Below are 13,384 nucleotides of genomic sequence, written 5' to 3'. Positions count from 1 at the left end.
GACCTTAAGGAACAGTGTGAAATACCCTATATAATCATTCTATCACCCCTTTAAAGGTATAATATGTAACATTTCGGCATTAAAATGTCTAAAAATGACAAGACCTATGTTATATATTTAGTTGTGTTGTATACTTACATTATCCCAAATATTTACAACAATGTTCAAACCTGTTACATTCGGTCGCTTGTCGATGGCGCCAAATCCCGCTTGTGCATGCGTCGACGCTGTTCTCTGCCAGAAGCTGTCATAAATTGACTTTTTATCCAGTTTTAAGCCAGATTTTTACGACACACCTTTTAGATCTTGGTGGTTTTTAACTCCATATTTTAACCGGATGAAGGATTTTAGTCACCGGACGTCTGCATCTTAAAGAGCTCATTTTATGCTCATTTTCAGGTTCATAATTGTATTTAGAGGTTGTACCAGAATAGGTTTACATGGTTTAATTTTCAAAAAACACCATATTTTTTGTTGTACTGCACATTGCTGCAGCTCCTCTTTTCACCCTGTGTGTTGAGCTCTCTGTTTTAGCTACAGAGGGAGAAATCACACTTCTATTCCATCTTTGTTGAAGCGAGGCTCTGCGGCTTCCTGGTGTTGTAACTTAACTATTACACATTTAAATGCATTTCAAGTATTTGTATCGTAAATTACTAAGCAATGTGGCAGTAACTCAAAGGCCATTCTTAAAGCAGGGATGACTAATATTTATTTTGTATTCAGTTTTGAAAGATTTGGCACCTTTGTCTCAAACCTGTTGCTCTAACACTCAGTACACTGCTGCTCATCTTGTACTACAACTCATCTCATATAAAACAGAACCAGGCTTTGGATATGTCCACTCGTCCAAAGTGTTTTTGCCTCACCGGGTTTGTAGTTGTTTCCACAGAGTTACAATTGGTGGCTTGGAGCATTTTCTACATGGAGACCCAGAACATGCGGGTTGTTCCTGTTGCCGAGGAAACGGAGGTCAACGCTTACGTCTCCACTCAGTGACCAACAATAACTCAGGTACGCACATTTTGCTTGCTAGCTTGAAGTTTGTTTCCCGTGGCAAGAATGGCAACACACAGAGAGTGAAAGGTGAGGGACATCCAGCACATCTGGCAATTATCCTGGAAATGTACTTCCGTTGATCCAGACTACTTTGTGTTAATGCATATAGCATACATTTTGGAAGTTCAACCTCATCTCCTATAATAATTCTAGAATAAACTGTGTAGCAATAATATAGACACTCAGACCCTTAAGAACAAAAATGTCCCATTGAAACCTACATTTTTGATCCTACTGCCATTACGGTATTAAAAGCACGCATTCTATTATATCAGATTTATTATTTATTATATCTAGAGCAGGGATCTTCAATAAGGGGTCTGGGACCCCTAGGGGGTCCTCAGAGTCAATGCAGGGGGACCTCCAAATTATTGTTAATTTTTGAATTCTTTTATCAAATATAATATATTTTAGCAAATATAAATCCCTGTTGAGGACAGGCCTACTATATAAGGTAGCCATCCACAGATACAGTTAATCCTGAGGATTTACTGTGCCAAAGGTATGTTTTAACCTAAAAAAGCATGCCAACAATTATTAGGCTATTTTAAAAGTTTAGTATTCTATGCATAAAAGGTATGTATAAAGGCTTTAGGCCGCCCTACAAGTTATTATAGGCCCAGTTTAATATGCAACTTAATTTTATACAATATATGTAGTCGGGGGTCCCTGCTCCATCTCACTCTTAGTTAAGGGGTCCTTGGCTTAAAACACGTTGAAGACCCCTGCTCTAGAGCTTTAAAATTGCAGTTTTTACTATTTTCCACCAGATGGAGCCTTCATCATGATTATTTGGCTCTGTGGGGTATTGCAGGACTTGTTCTCTTCCTGGGCATGTTCAGTGTTCTTCGTCATCAAAGACGCTGTGGCTTCAGCGTGCTCAGTTCAGTTTATCATCACTTACCCCCCTCCTGCCCAGATTCACAAAGGGAAGCAGTTGCTTTTATAGTGTCACAATCTAACAGAGAGATTCCTCATGACATGTTTACATCTTGTATTTCTTTTTTTTACTGATGTTCATTAACGTGCTCTGTCCCTCCATCGAATAAAAATAAATAAATAATTATTTCATTTGCATGTATTTGTTTTACTCAGAGCTTCAACCCTCATGTTGTCCTCTGGTCAAATTTGACCCGTTTTCCAAAAGTTTTCATATCAGAAAATATATTAAAAAAAAAAATAAAAAAAAAAAAAACGATGAAAAAAAACAGTCAAAACCACAAAAAAACGTCCAAAATAAGCACTCAAAACTTTGAAAAAGTGACAAAAACATTGGGAATAAGTGGAAAAAAATGTCAAAAAAACCCATTAAAATGTAAAATACAAAACGTTGAGATAGGGACAACAAAAGTGTTTTTTTCATGGTTGACGGGAAGACAACACAAGGGTTAAAGGTGAGTTAATGACTACTTAACTAAATTGAGGCAAGGCCGCCCTCTGGTGGTCAAAGTGTTTTTTTTTTTTGTGTGAGGACACTTCAGACATAAACATACCACTGCTATCATGGGTGAAATTGACAGTCAAAAAGTTTTGAATGTGTAATAAACTTGTCCTGCCACCTGTTATCTCCGCTGTCCATCTGATAACATTAAAGTGTCAAAGAGAAGAATGTTCTGTTATCTCTCAGCTGGTGGTGAAGATCTTACCCAGTGTCTTATGATACCCATTAGCAGCACCTGTGAGTTTATCATGTGACAGCGAAAACGCGAAAGGCGGAGCAGTATGTCCTGTATGTCCCTTACCGGCTAACGTATTTCAAGATGGCGCATGAATATGGAGCGTCTACCCCAGTTCATGCGAATGCAAATGTAAAATTTTGAGCCAAAAGGAATACTTGGAATTGATGGTGGTGGTGAATATTCATGAAAAAGGTGTGAACGGGCAACACAGATTTTGATAATGAACAACTAAACACGTTACACACTGGACCTTTAAAGTACGTACATTGTTGGAAAGCGAGGACATTTTATCGGGTGTAAATAAATCGAGAACATTTGTTAATAACTGTGATGATATTTCTTTTTTGGGAGGGGGAGGAGTGAGGGTACTTGACAAGGTAAGGACATTTTGGAACGTGAGACTTTCGGAAAATGTGAACATTCATTGGAAATTGAGACATTTTTGGCTTTGGAAAACCTTTGTTAGTCATGGATGGATAGATAGATAGATAGATAGATAGATAGATAGATAGATAGATAGATAGATAGATAGATAGATAGATAGATAGATAGATAGATAGATAGATAGATAGATAGATAGATAGATAGATAGATAGATAGATAGATAGATAGATAGATAGATAGATAGATACTTTATTTATCTCTGGAGGAAACTTCACAAGAGAGAACATTTTGTCTGCTCCTCAGATCTTTAAAGGGCTGTTTGAGGGTTCACGCTTGATTTATAGGTTTAAGCTTCGAGTTGCGTTTGAGTTCATGTTGCACGGAATTGGGATGGTTAAACTTAATGTCCGAAGCCAGAGAGAAAAAAATGCTTCATGACAGTAAGGGTCCTCACAAACGTTTGTGTGTTCTGGAGGGAGGAATGGTCCCCACTTCCTGTTCTGGGGCGGCACGTCGGTCAAACACTTCCCTCAGGACAGAGCTTTCTCACGCTGTAGAGTACAACCACACACACACACACACACACACACACACACACACACAAACAAACACAAACATCACATGGATGCAGGACACATAAACACTTAAAGAAAACGGATTTATGGGCACAAAGGTTCATTTCATATCAGAAGTGCTGATGTATTCGTTGGGGCTTTAAAATATATTCACTGCAATCAGAACCTCTCTCGCAGCCAGCAGTTGGACAAAAAGGTGAATTCAAACTGTATCACAGGAGTTTCGTCAATCCAGATCATTTCTGCCATCAACTGTTATTTTTTTATTTTTTTATTATTATTGTTATCTCCGTCTTCCCTCCGTCATCCGGCTCCCTGGGTGTCACTGTGGGTCTTCCTGTGACGATGGATCACACCAGTGCTAGTTCCTCTTCTGGTGAAATGAAAGCCAAAGGTGAAAGTTGAACAGCTGTCTGATTTTTTTTCTCCCATTCTTTTTGTTCTACTGTATGTGAGTGTGTGTCTGAGTGTGTAGAAACAGAGGAAGAGAGGGTGAGTGGGAGTATTTTTCAGACCCTGGGGGAGATTACATTTTATGGGGGTATAGCACTTTGTGTGTCTGTGTGTGTGTGTGTGTGTGTGTGTGTGTGTGTGTGTTTTGAGTGTATGTAGGGGACAGAGGTCAAGTTCTTCCCTTAAGAGTTTCTTGGGAAATACTAGTGGGAATCTCCTTACACTATCCCCTAGCTGTGATGTAAACACACACACACACACACACACACACACACACACACACACACACACACACACACACACACACACACACACACACACACTCCACTGGGAGGTGTCAGCAAGTGGAGTCCCAGGCTCCACATCCAAGATCCATAACCAATGTTAAATTGTGCATAAATAAAAACAAAAACACAAAATAAAGACTGCGTGTCCTAACCCTATATATATCATTTGGAATGTTTGTAGGATAATTATTGTGACTTTAAGAGACATCTTTCTCCGGTATAAATGCATCCTTTATGATACATATATGTTTTATTTTAATAAAACCAATGACTATATCACGTGTTTGTAGAAGAAAAGAGTGATGAAACACATATTTGCAACAAAGAAAACTCCATACGATGGATCAACTCCTATTTCAAGAGGATTTGTCAGAAGACGAGACAAAACCAAGAGTAGGGATTCCTGTCGTGGCTTAGAATAAAAGACCATAATGACACAATTAGAAGGGGACACTAGAAATATATATTTTTACATGTGATTTTTGCAATTCCAGGAAAGATTTTAAAGCTTATTTGCTCTTTTCGCTGCTTCGTGGACGCCCTCAACTTGGTTCCCCACGTCTTCCTGCTCTTCATCACCTTTCCCATCCTCTTTATTGGTAGGTGATGGAAGTTGACACACACACACACACACACACACACACACACACACACACACACACACATATGCTACATTTAAACCACATGGAAAAAAACTTTTTTATTTGAACCATCAGGCTGTGCCAACATATTTTTCTGTGTGACATGAACGCAGCATTTGTACAAACACAAACATAGTTCCACTGGTCATTTGTGAGGACATTGTATTGACCTGAAAGGTGTACCCAAACCTTAAACATACCTCCTACATGCCTACACCCAAGTAACCTGTCACTTATCATAAACCGTAACAGTGAAAACACACTTTTCATAAGAGGATGTTGCTTCTCTGTCAAAGGGTTTCTCTTTGATTTTGAGGAAACAGCGCTCTCTTCCTGTTCTGTGCTGTATAACAATGTAGCACATTTCAAAATAAAATGCAGCGCAGGTGGACAAACTGGCCGTGTTAATAGATAGATGGCATAGAGGACACCGTTTGTATCACCTTGTTTGTGCAGATATATATGCCTATATATTTCCTTCCACATTGTGTGACCTGGGAAGGTGATGTGTTCAACAGACTTGTTTTCATATTTTTTGTTTTTTTTTTTTTTTTTTTTAAATCAACCCACCCTGTAGGCTGATAATAGTAAAGCCTACTCAAGGCTTTCCCCCATAGGAAGCCCTTAGTTCAGACCAGGGGCGATTCTAGGATCAGACCTTTAAGGAGGCTCAGCCCCTAATGAGAATCTGACACGGATACAGTGCCTTGCAAAAGTGTTACCCCACCACCACCCCCGACCCCCCACCCCTGCTAAATCAGTAATTTCACTGGATAACAATGAATGTATTTATTTATTATTATAACAGAGGATAAATGTCAAATATTGAACATGTGAAAAAACTACAAAAGTCCCTTTATGGACTACCAGAATCAAATGAAATGATAATGAGGTGTAAACAATAAATAAATAAAAAATAAAACTTTCCTTGACTGGGTTACAGGTGCGTAGCTTTGGCGACAGCGACACAGGATATTAAACTTGTTTCTTTGAACCTGCAATGGTTTGCCCTCTGTCACTAACAGACAAGTTTGCAAACTCTAACTTGAATTGAATTGATTTTAAAAACTAATTATTGTTATTATTGTTTTTTATTATTATAATTTTAGGGGGGCTGAAATGACAGGCTTGAGCCCCCCCTAAAAAAGGGTCTAAAATCGCCACTGGTTCAGACCCTCAACTAACCATCAGTGATGGTGCACTGGTTGTAGATGTCAACACGCTCCTTTGAATGGCTGCAAGCTTCAGAACAGCACATTTGACACTAAACTGCCGACTCGTTTGTGTTATGCTTATTCGGCTTTGATTTGACCTACATTTGCCCATGATGTTGTCATGCATTATGAGACATTTCAGTGGAGAAAAGCCCCCATATTTGTCAGTGTGTGTTTCTGCCGTGCAGCTTGGACGTACCGCATCTGAGCGGACACGACAGTAAATGTAGCCTAGGCATTTCCTGTCCCCGTGCCTTCAGTAAAACCGCAATATTATAAGACGTCGCACCACGGGAATTAAGATCCGGGAAAGGGACGCTTTGACCCCAGTGCGAGCCCCACCAACCTGCGTCAGAGGCCGGGTAAGTGTTGGCGAAGGCTTTCCTATTTCATCCTCCTGTTATTCGCAACCAGATGTCACCATCCTCAGCCTGGTGTAACACGACGTCTTCAGTTTAGAGAGATAATTGCGCGTTCTCTCAATGTGAAAGACACATAGCACATACCAGACTACGTTGACTAATCCTACAGTTTAAAGTCCCTCTGCCTCTCAACCAAAATCTGTGCATTTAAAATACAAGTAAACGTAATACCTAAAGCAATAGTAGACAAATCTTAATTTCGGCATCCATATAATCCACTATCCAGAAATATTGCTTGATTCACGCTAGTCTTCCTTCCTGCTCACCATGGAGTAGGGTACTTATGGTGGGAGGGCGCTGAGGGAATTGCAGACGGGACAGTTCAAAAAGTTTAAATAAGAATGAAATAAATAAATGATCCTACATGCTTTTATCCATGCCGAATATAAGAGTGAGTCTCACTGAAACCAGAAACTCACACTAAACCCCCTTTTACCGTAATTAAATGTGTCTATACGCATACAACTTTAAATTGATTGAGTGTTGAATGGAGGTTTGGTTATCGTAGGAGGAATGCTTGAAACACATTGTAGATCATGCTGCACGACACGTAAAATACACCAGATTGGTTTATTATTGCTTTATTGATATTTCTGTAATATCAGCGTGCATGAATTGCATCTTGGTGTTCTGAATTCAGCAGCTTACATTTTAATGTCAATTCAGTCGACAAGGGGTTGCTTCAGAGCGCTCTGCTGACCGGATTCAAGGTCTTTTAATGCCAAACAAAGCGGGTTTCACATATGAATCCTCTCAGATTCAGTGAGGTTTTAAATTCAGCCTACGATCATTTCATGCAAACTGCCTAGGATGCATCCAGTGAAAATCAGATCATAGTCCTACATTTGACACTAAATATTACATTTAGGTAGCATATGGTGTTTAGAGTATTTACTTGAAAATGTGGGGCTTTAAAAAAAAAAAAATTAAGCAATTGTTTTCTTAAAGATTGATAGGCTAGATTACAGCCAGATGATTGAATTTTGTCCTTTTAGGATATTTGATCATGAATGGTAGGCTTCTGTCATTCATTTAATGTGTTTTTTCTTTGTTATTTGAATGCTAAAAGAGAGTTATGATCATGGAAACCCAGCAAAACTGATGACAAACAAATGTTGCGTTTTTAAATATCTAAACACCTGCTAACTGTTTTTTGGGTTGTAGAGATTTAAATCAAGTTCGTAAGCCTGCAAATGTAAGAAAACTATATGCCAATATGCCAAAACTGTAGCCAATGAGGTGATATAACTTCAGTTGCAGGTTCATAATAAACCGTCTGTGTAGCTGACATGTCAGTAGGCTGTTGCAGAAGCCCATAATGAACCCTCTTCTCACCGCTAAACCGCTTCAAGTTTGGAAATCTGATAGTGGGGGAACGTAGCATCAAGTTCACTAAAGTGAAGTACACTTGTACTGGAATTTACAAAATTCGACCCTTCAAAATAAAAACAGTTTTTCCATCAAGAGGGAAAAGGGAAATTTAAGTGTTCTCTTTGGAGAAATTGATGCACATCAAGCAGAAAACAAGCAAAAGAAACAAGCAAAAAAGAGAAAAATCTAACAAAGAAATATGTAAAGGGGAATAATTGAATTGGTGGTATGTAAGGTGAAGATGACAGTAAACCACATAAAAAGATTGCGTAATAACCTTATTTTACAGTTTATGGGAAAAACACAGCCTAACATAAACCACAAATATGGAACATTAATCTTAATAAATGAGAATATGTTGGAATATAGGCTGTATAAAAAATAAGGACAACACAAGCTCATGCAATAATGCATTAGGATGTGTAAATTGTACTTCACAACACAGGTCAAAAACAGCCAAGGCGATTACATAATAATATTAATTTTGTAATGTTTTTTGTATTTCTTAAAGACCTTGGAATATTTCATAGCAGTTACACCAATAATACTTATTATGTATTATTCCTAATCTGTAAGTAAAACAAATCCGTTATCATTTTAACGTTAGATTTTGATTGCTTTATTTTGAAGGACACTACCGGAAGCCCTGCGTCATATTCGGTGTAACTTCAAACCACTGGCGGAGACAGGCAGCAGTAACATGCAGAGCAGCTGATGCTGTGCGGGGGCTAAAAATAATCAACTTTTTACTCTCCAACTCTCGCTGTATTGTGTTTCTTTTCCTCTTCTTTCTTTCTTCTGTTTGTTTTCTTTCTTTTTAAAAATCAAGACGTCTGGAATGAAACGGTGTCAGTAAGGATTTTTAGCTACCTTTCTTCGAGGTAAGACACTTTCGTATTTAAATGAAGACAGCTTAATTGACGTAACGTAACGTGTGAAAATTAGCTTTTTGATGTCTTTTGAAGCTGTATTTAATTTAAAGTTAGCTAAGCTGGTTTGATAAACGGGGCTGTAGTAACGTTAGTCTAACGTGTGTGTTTTTGGTATAAGCTTGTGGTTTATTTACTTCTATGTCAGCTAGTTTTAAATGGTTTGCTTGATATTTTAGCACTGTAGGCTAGCTAGTTATTAGGGTGTCAACTGTCCTGGCTAACTAGCCAACTGCACTTTCATTATGGTCTTTGCTATGTCAGTGAGCCCAATTAATTACAGTTAAAGGGGCATATGGTTTAAAAAAAAAAACAACTAAACATTTCCAAGCAATGGACAGAAATAAAAAAAAAAAAAAGTAAGACTCAATAAAATGTTGTGTAGTTTTCTCATTGTGGAGAACAGCGCCTGTAGTTTGGTGCTGATTTTGAATGTTTGACAAAAAGTATCAACACTTAAATAGAAACATCTCGAACCACCTCCTATATAAATGTCTCTGCCATGTGTCTGTAGGTCCAGTTTGTCCCAAATAGTTATAGTAATATAGTAATAACGAGGCACCAAAATACAAGCCCTGGTTCCAATACCCAGTCTAACATACTGTTTAGTAGACTATGCCACAAAAAAGATTTAGTATAGTATGTCAAATGCAGTACAAAAATACTACCAGGATGTGCGACTTCATCCGGTCATATGTTGCAGTTTAAAATTAAATTGTATGTCTACTGCAATCACATGGGAAAAGTAACTACATTTACATACTGTGAATCATTTTTGAATCGAAAATCAATATCGAATGGTGAGCCTAAAAATCGGAATTGATTCGTGACATTTTCTGAATCGTACACCCCTAGTACATACTTTGTAAAGGCAGCTCCAGTAGGTTACGTACTACAAGGAAAAAGAAAATGTTTGCCATTTGCAACTCAGCAAAGGTGCACCTCTTTTTTTTAAACAAAGATGCCCGCCAGATGCAGCTTTGGGTGGCCATCTTTGTTTTTCGGTTTGAAATGGAGACCAGCGCTGCATCTCATGTTGCTTGAAATACCTCCTCGAGTCTAGGGCTGCACGATATGAGGAAAATATCTAATTGCGATTATTTTGACTGATATTGCGATTGCGATATGATTCACGATATTGGAGGGAATGGTCATTTTTGTATCATTTTTCTCATTTTCATTGAAATTTTTTTTTATATATATATATATGTGTAATATATATTAGGGCTGTCAAACGATTACATTTTCTGAATCGCAATTAATCGTTGAAGTTCTATAGTTAATCGTGATTAAATGTTTTATCACATAATTAAAATTCTATTATTTTGCATTTCAGAACAGTTTTTAAGTACATATTAACAATGGAAAGCCATTCTTACCAGTGGATCTTGATTGGGAATCAAATGAATGCAAAGAAAGTGACTTGATGAACTTGATTTTAAGATTTGTATTTATTTATTATATATTTAATCTAGTCACACATTTGAATTTAACAACAACTTTGAATGCACCACGAGGCTGTAAATGAACGCACCGTCTGTGTTTTTCCGACAACAGCAGCTGCAGAAGCGACTTACTATAGACCTTTTTCACGGCAGACATGTTGACATGTCATAGTAGGAAAAGCACAGGTGTATTCACAACCATTCATGATGGCTGCATTCCACTTAGGAGAGGCCCTGGTGTTGTGCATGCTGACTCACTGAAATAGCTCACTGGAACACGTGATGGAATTGAGTCATCGTTAAGGTTATTAATTTCAGCTGTGCTTTTCCTACTATGACAAGTCAAAATGTCTGCTGTGAAAAAGGTCCATTGCTATACATATCAGAGGTTGCACGCCTCTGGAGCAACTAGGGGTTAAGTGTCTTGCTCAGGGACACATTGGTTGATTTATCTCAGTGGGATTCGAACCCAGAACCCCTACACCTAAGTCATGTGTCGCACCCACTGCGCCATCACCATACGCCGTCTCGTCGCAGTGGTGTGAACTGGCAGGTTTTAGAACGCTTCAGACCGGTGCGTTGCAAGTAGCTGCAGGTTTCCACCTGTCTTGCCGCGATTCTTTGATCTGAACTGGGCTTTACATGGCGAAAGAGATGTCTGTCAATTAGTGAATACATTTTTTTGAGCGTCACCACCTAGGGCTGGGCAATATGGAGAAAATCTGATATCGCGATATTCTTGTCCTAATACCTCAATGTCAATATTGTGGCGATATTAGAGGGTTGACAACTGGTGCTTTAACAAAATATCTTCACACTTAGATTATAGATAAATAATCTTCAGTAATGTAGATATGACTGAGTGGGTAAAGGTAAAAATAATAGAAGAGCTAGAACAGTCTGGTAAAAGAAAATGACATCACTTTACTGTAATGCAGCCTTTAAAACCAGGAAAAGACGACACTTAAGCCATTTACGATATTACGATGTCCAAAATCTAAGACAATATCTAGTCTCATATCACTATATCAATATAATATCGATATATTGCCCAGCCCTATCACCACCCCCCATCCATCCCATTGATCCATTTGATCCGATAACATTTGGAACGTCTAGAAGAGCGACATAATTGAATCATTTTATCCCCATTCAAATTAGCGGCGCGCTAAACTGGAAAGTAGAGTAGCCGGCTCGGCCGGGCGGAGGTCTCTAGTGCGCCTGCTCTATGGGCCGCACGATGCAGAAGTAGTGCCCTACCAATTAGTCCCAAAATGTCCCAGTTAGATAGTAAATATATTCTTTGTAAATCTTTACAATCATTTCCAGAAAGAACCAAGCAGGCCTGCCTTATTCGACAATCTAAATTTTCTTCAAAACTTGCCATTTTCAGCTTGTAGCTTTCTAGTTCGAAGGTTTGTTGTTGTTTCCCGTTGTTTTCACCTGGAAATGTACTCGTACTGATCCAGACTATTGCACTTGTAACATTATAGAGTCATATTTTAAGAACGTTTAAGCACGTCGTATGAAAGATAACAGTAACAAACTCAACTCTAAACAGTTAAAAAAGGAACTAGAGTCTCCTGAAACTTAAGTCATGGCTTAATGACAACTTTTAAAAAGACATTTCCAACATGTTGCAACACTTACATTCATTTAACTGGATAGACGACTTAGCATTTACCTGCTAATCCGGCGGCGTTCGTTTCGGGAAACGACAACAATGTTCGAGCTAGCAAACTATTTGCTAAAAATAGCAAATGTTTTGAAGTGCCAGACCTTAATTTAATAGTAATGCACCACATGCCAGGGGGCATTTAGCTGGGCATTGCCCCTGAAATAGCTCTCATAACTGACACCAGCCTGCATTTGTGTTTCTGTGTGAGTACGTGTGGGAGCTCTTGAATGTGTGACATGCCAAGAAAATGTCTGAACAAGCCTCCAAAGTTCAAGCCAAAGCCCCTTTAGTGACCCAGATGGCTAACTGTTAAGTTGTGTAAGAATTCATGGAAATCCTTAAGATTATATAACACACTAGGGCTGCACGATATAAGGAAAATATGCGATAATGTTGTTGAATATCGCGATAACGATATTACTAGCAATAAATAAACGGATAATACAGTGTACTCAGTTGTGCAGTTCTGCTGCTTTCAGTATTCTGCTAAAAGACAACAAATTGCTTGTTGAATTTGAAAAAATAAATATATATATATATAACATTCCACTAAAAGAATGTTGGAAATTTTATATATATATATATTTATTTATTTTTTATATATATATAATTTCCAACATTCTTTTAGTGAAAAAAGTGAACACTGAATTATGACTAAAAAGCAATGACAGTTCCATTTTAAAGTGCAGATTTCTACAGATTTATTGCACCAGTTGACGTCGCAATGACAATTAAAAAAAAACGATATATTGTGCAGCCCTATAACACACAATGCAGTTTATATTCACTGATTTTGGCATTCTTTGTGTTTTGTTTTTACAGATCGACTCAAGGCTTGTGCGGAGCAGCTGGGTGGTGGCATGGCCTTGTCGTTTTGCGGCAGCGACAACGGCAGCAATTCCTACAGCGTGAACGAGGGCGTGCTGAACAATGGCTGCTTCGTGGACGCCCTCAACTTGGTTCCCCATGTCTTCCTGCTCTTCATCACCTTCCCCATCCTCTTTATTGGTAGGTGATGGAAGTTGACACACACACACACACACACACACACACACACACACACACACACACATATCTACGCTACGCGGGCTATACGCGACACTTGCGCGCCCGATGTGTTTTTGCTGTAAGACTGCAGTTACTTTTACAGGATCAACAATTAAGTATTTACCCTAAAATAACCAGCTGCTTGCAAGGTAACTGGAGGGTGGACACACACTTAATGATGACAAATGCACATTTTTATT

General features: G+C 38.4%; 1 protein-coding gene across 1 annotated transcript in view; it reads left to right on the top strand.

Annotated features, from left to right (window-relative positions):
- Nucleotides 1-6,573: 6,573 nt before the first annotated feature.
- Nucleotides 6,574-13,384, top strand: part of abcc9 (ATP-binding cassette, sub-family C (CFTR/MRP), member 9) — a 93,502-nt gene continuing 86,691 nt past the window's right edge. The window contains exons 1-2 of the mRNA XM_078242836.1: nt 6,574-6,654; nt 12,960-13,145. Coding sequence (XP_078098962.1) covers nt 12,998-13,145 — 148 coding nt within the window. The 5' untranslated portion in view covers nt 6,574-6,654; nt 12,960-12,997. The remainder of the gene's footprint in view (nt 6,655-12,959; nt 13,146-13,384) is intronic.

The sequence above is a fragment of the Sander vitreus genome, chromosome 23, assembly GCF_031162955.1.
Source record: "Sander vitreus isolate 19-12246 chromosome 23, sanVit1, whole genome shotgun sequence".
NCBI lineage: Eukaryota > Metazoa > Chordata > Actinopteri > Perciformes > Percidae > Sander > Sander vitreus.
Note: the sequence above shows the minus strand (reverse complement) of the source record. Positions and strands in the feature narration are given on the sequence as shown.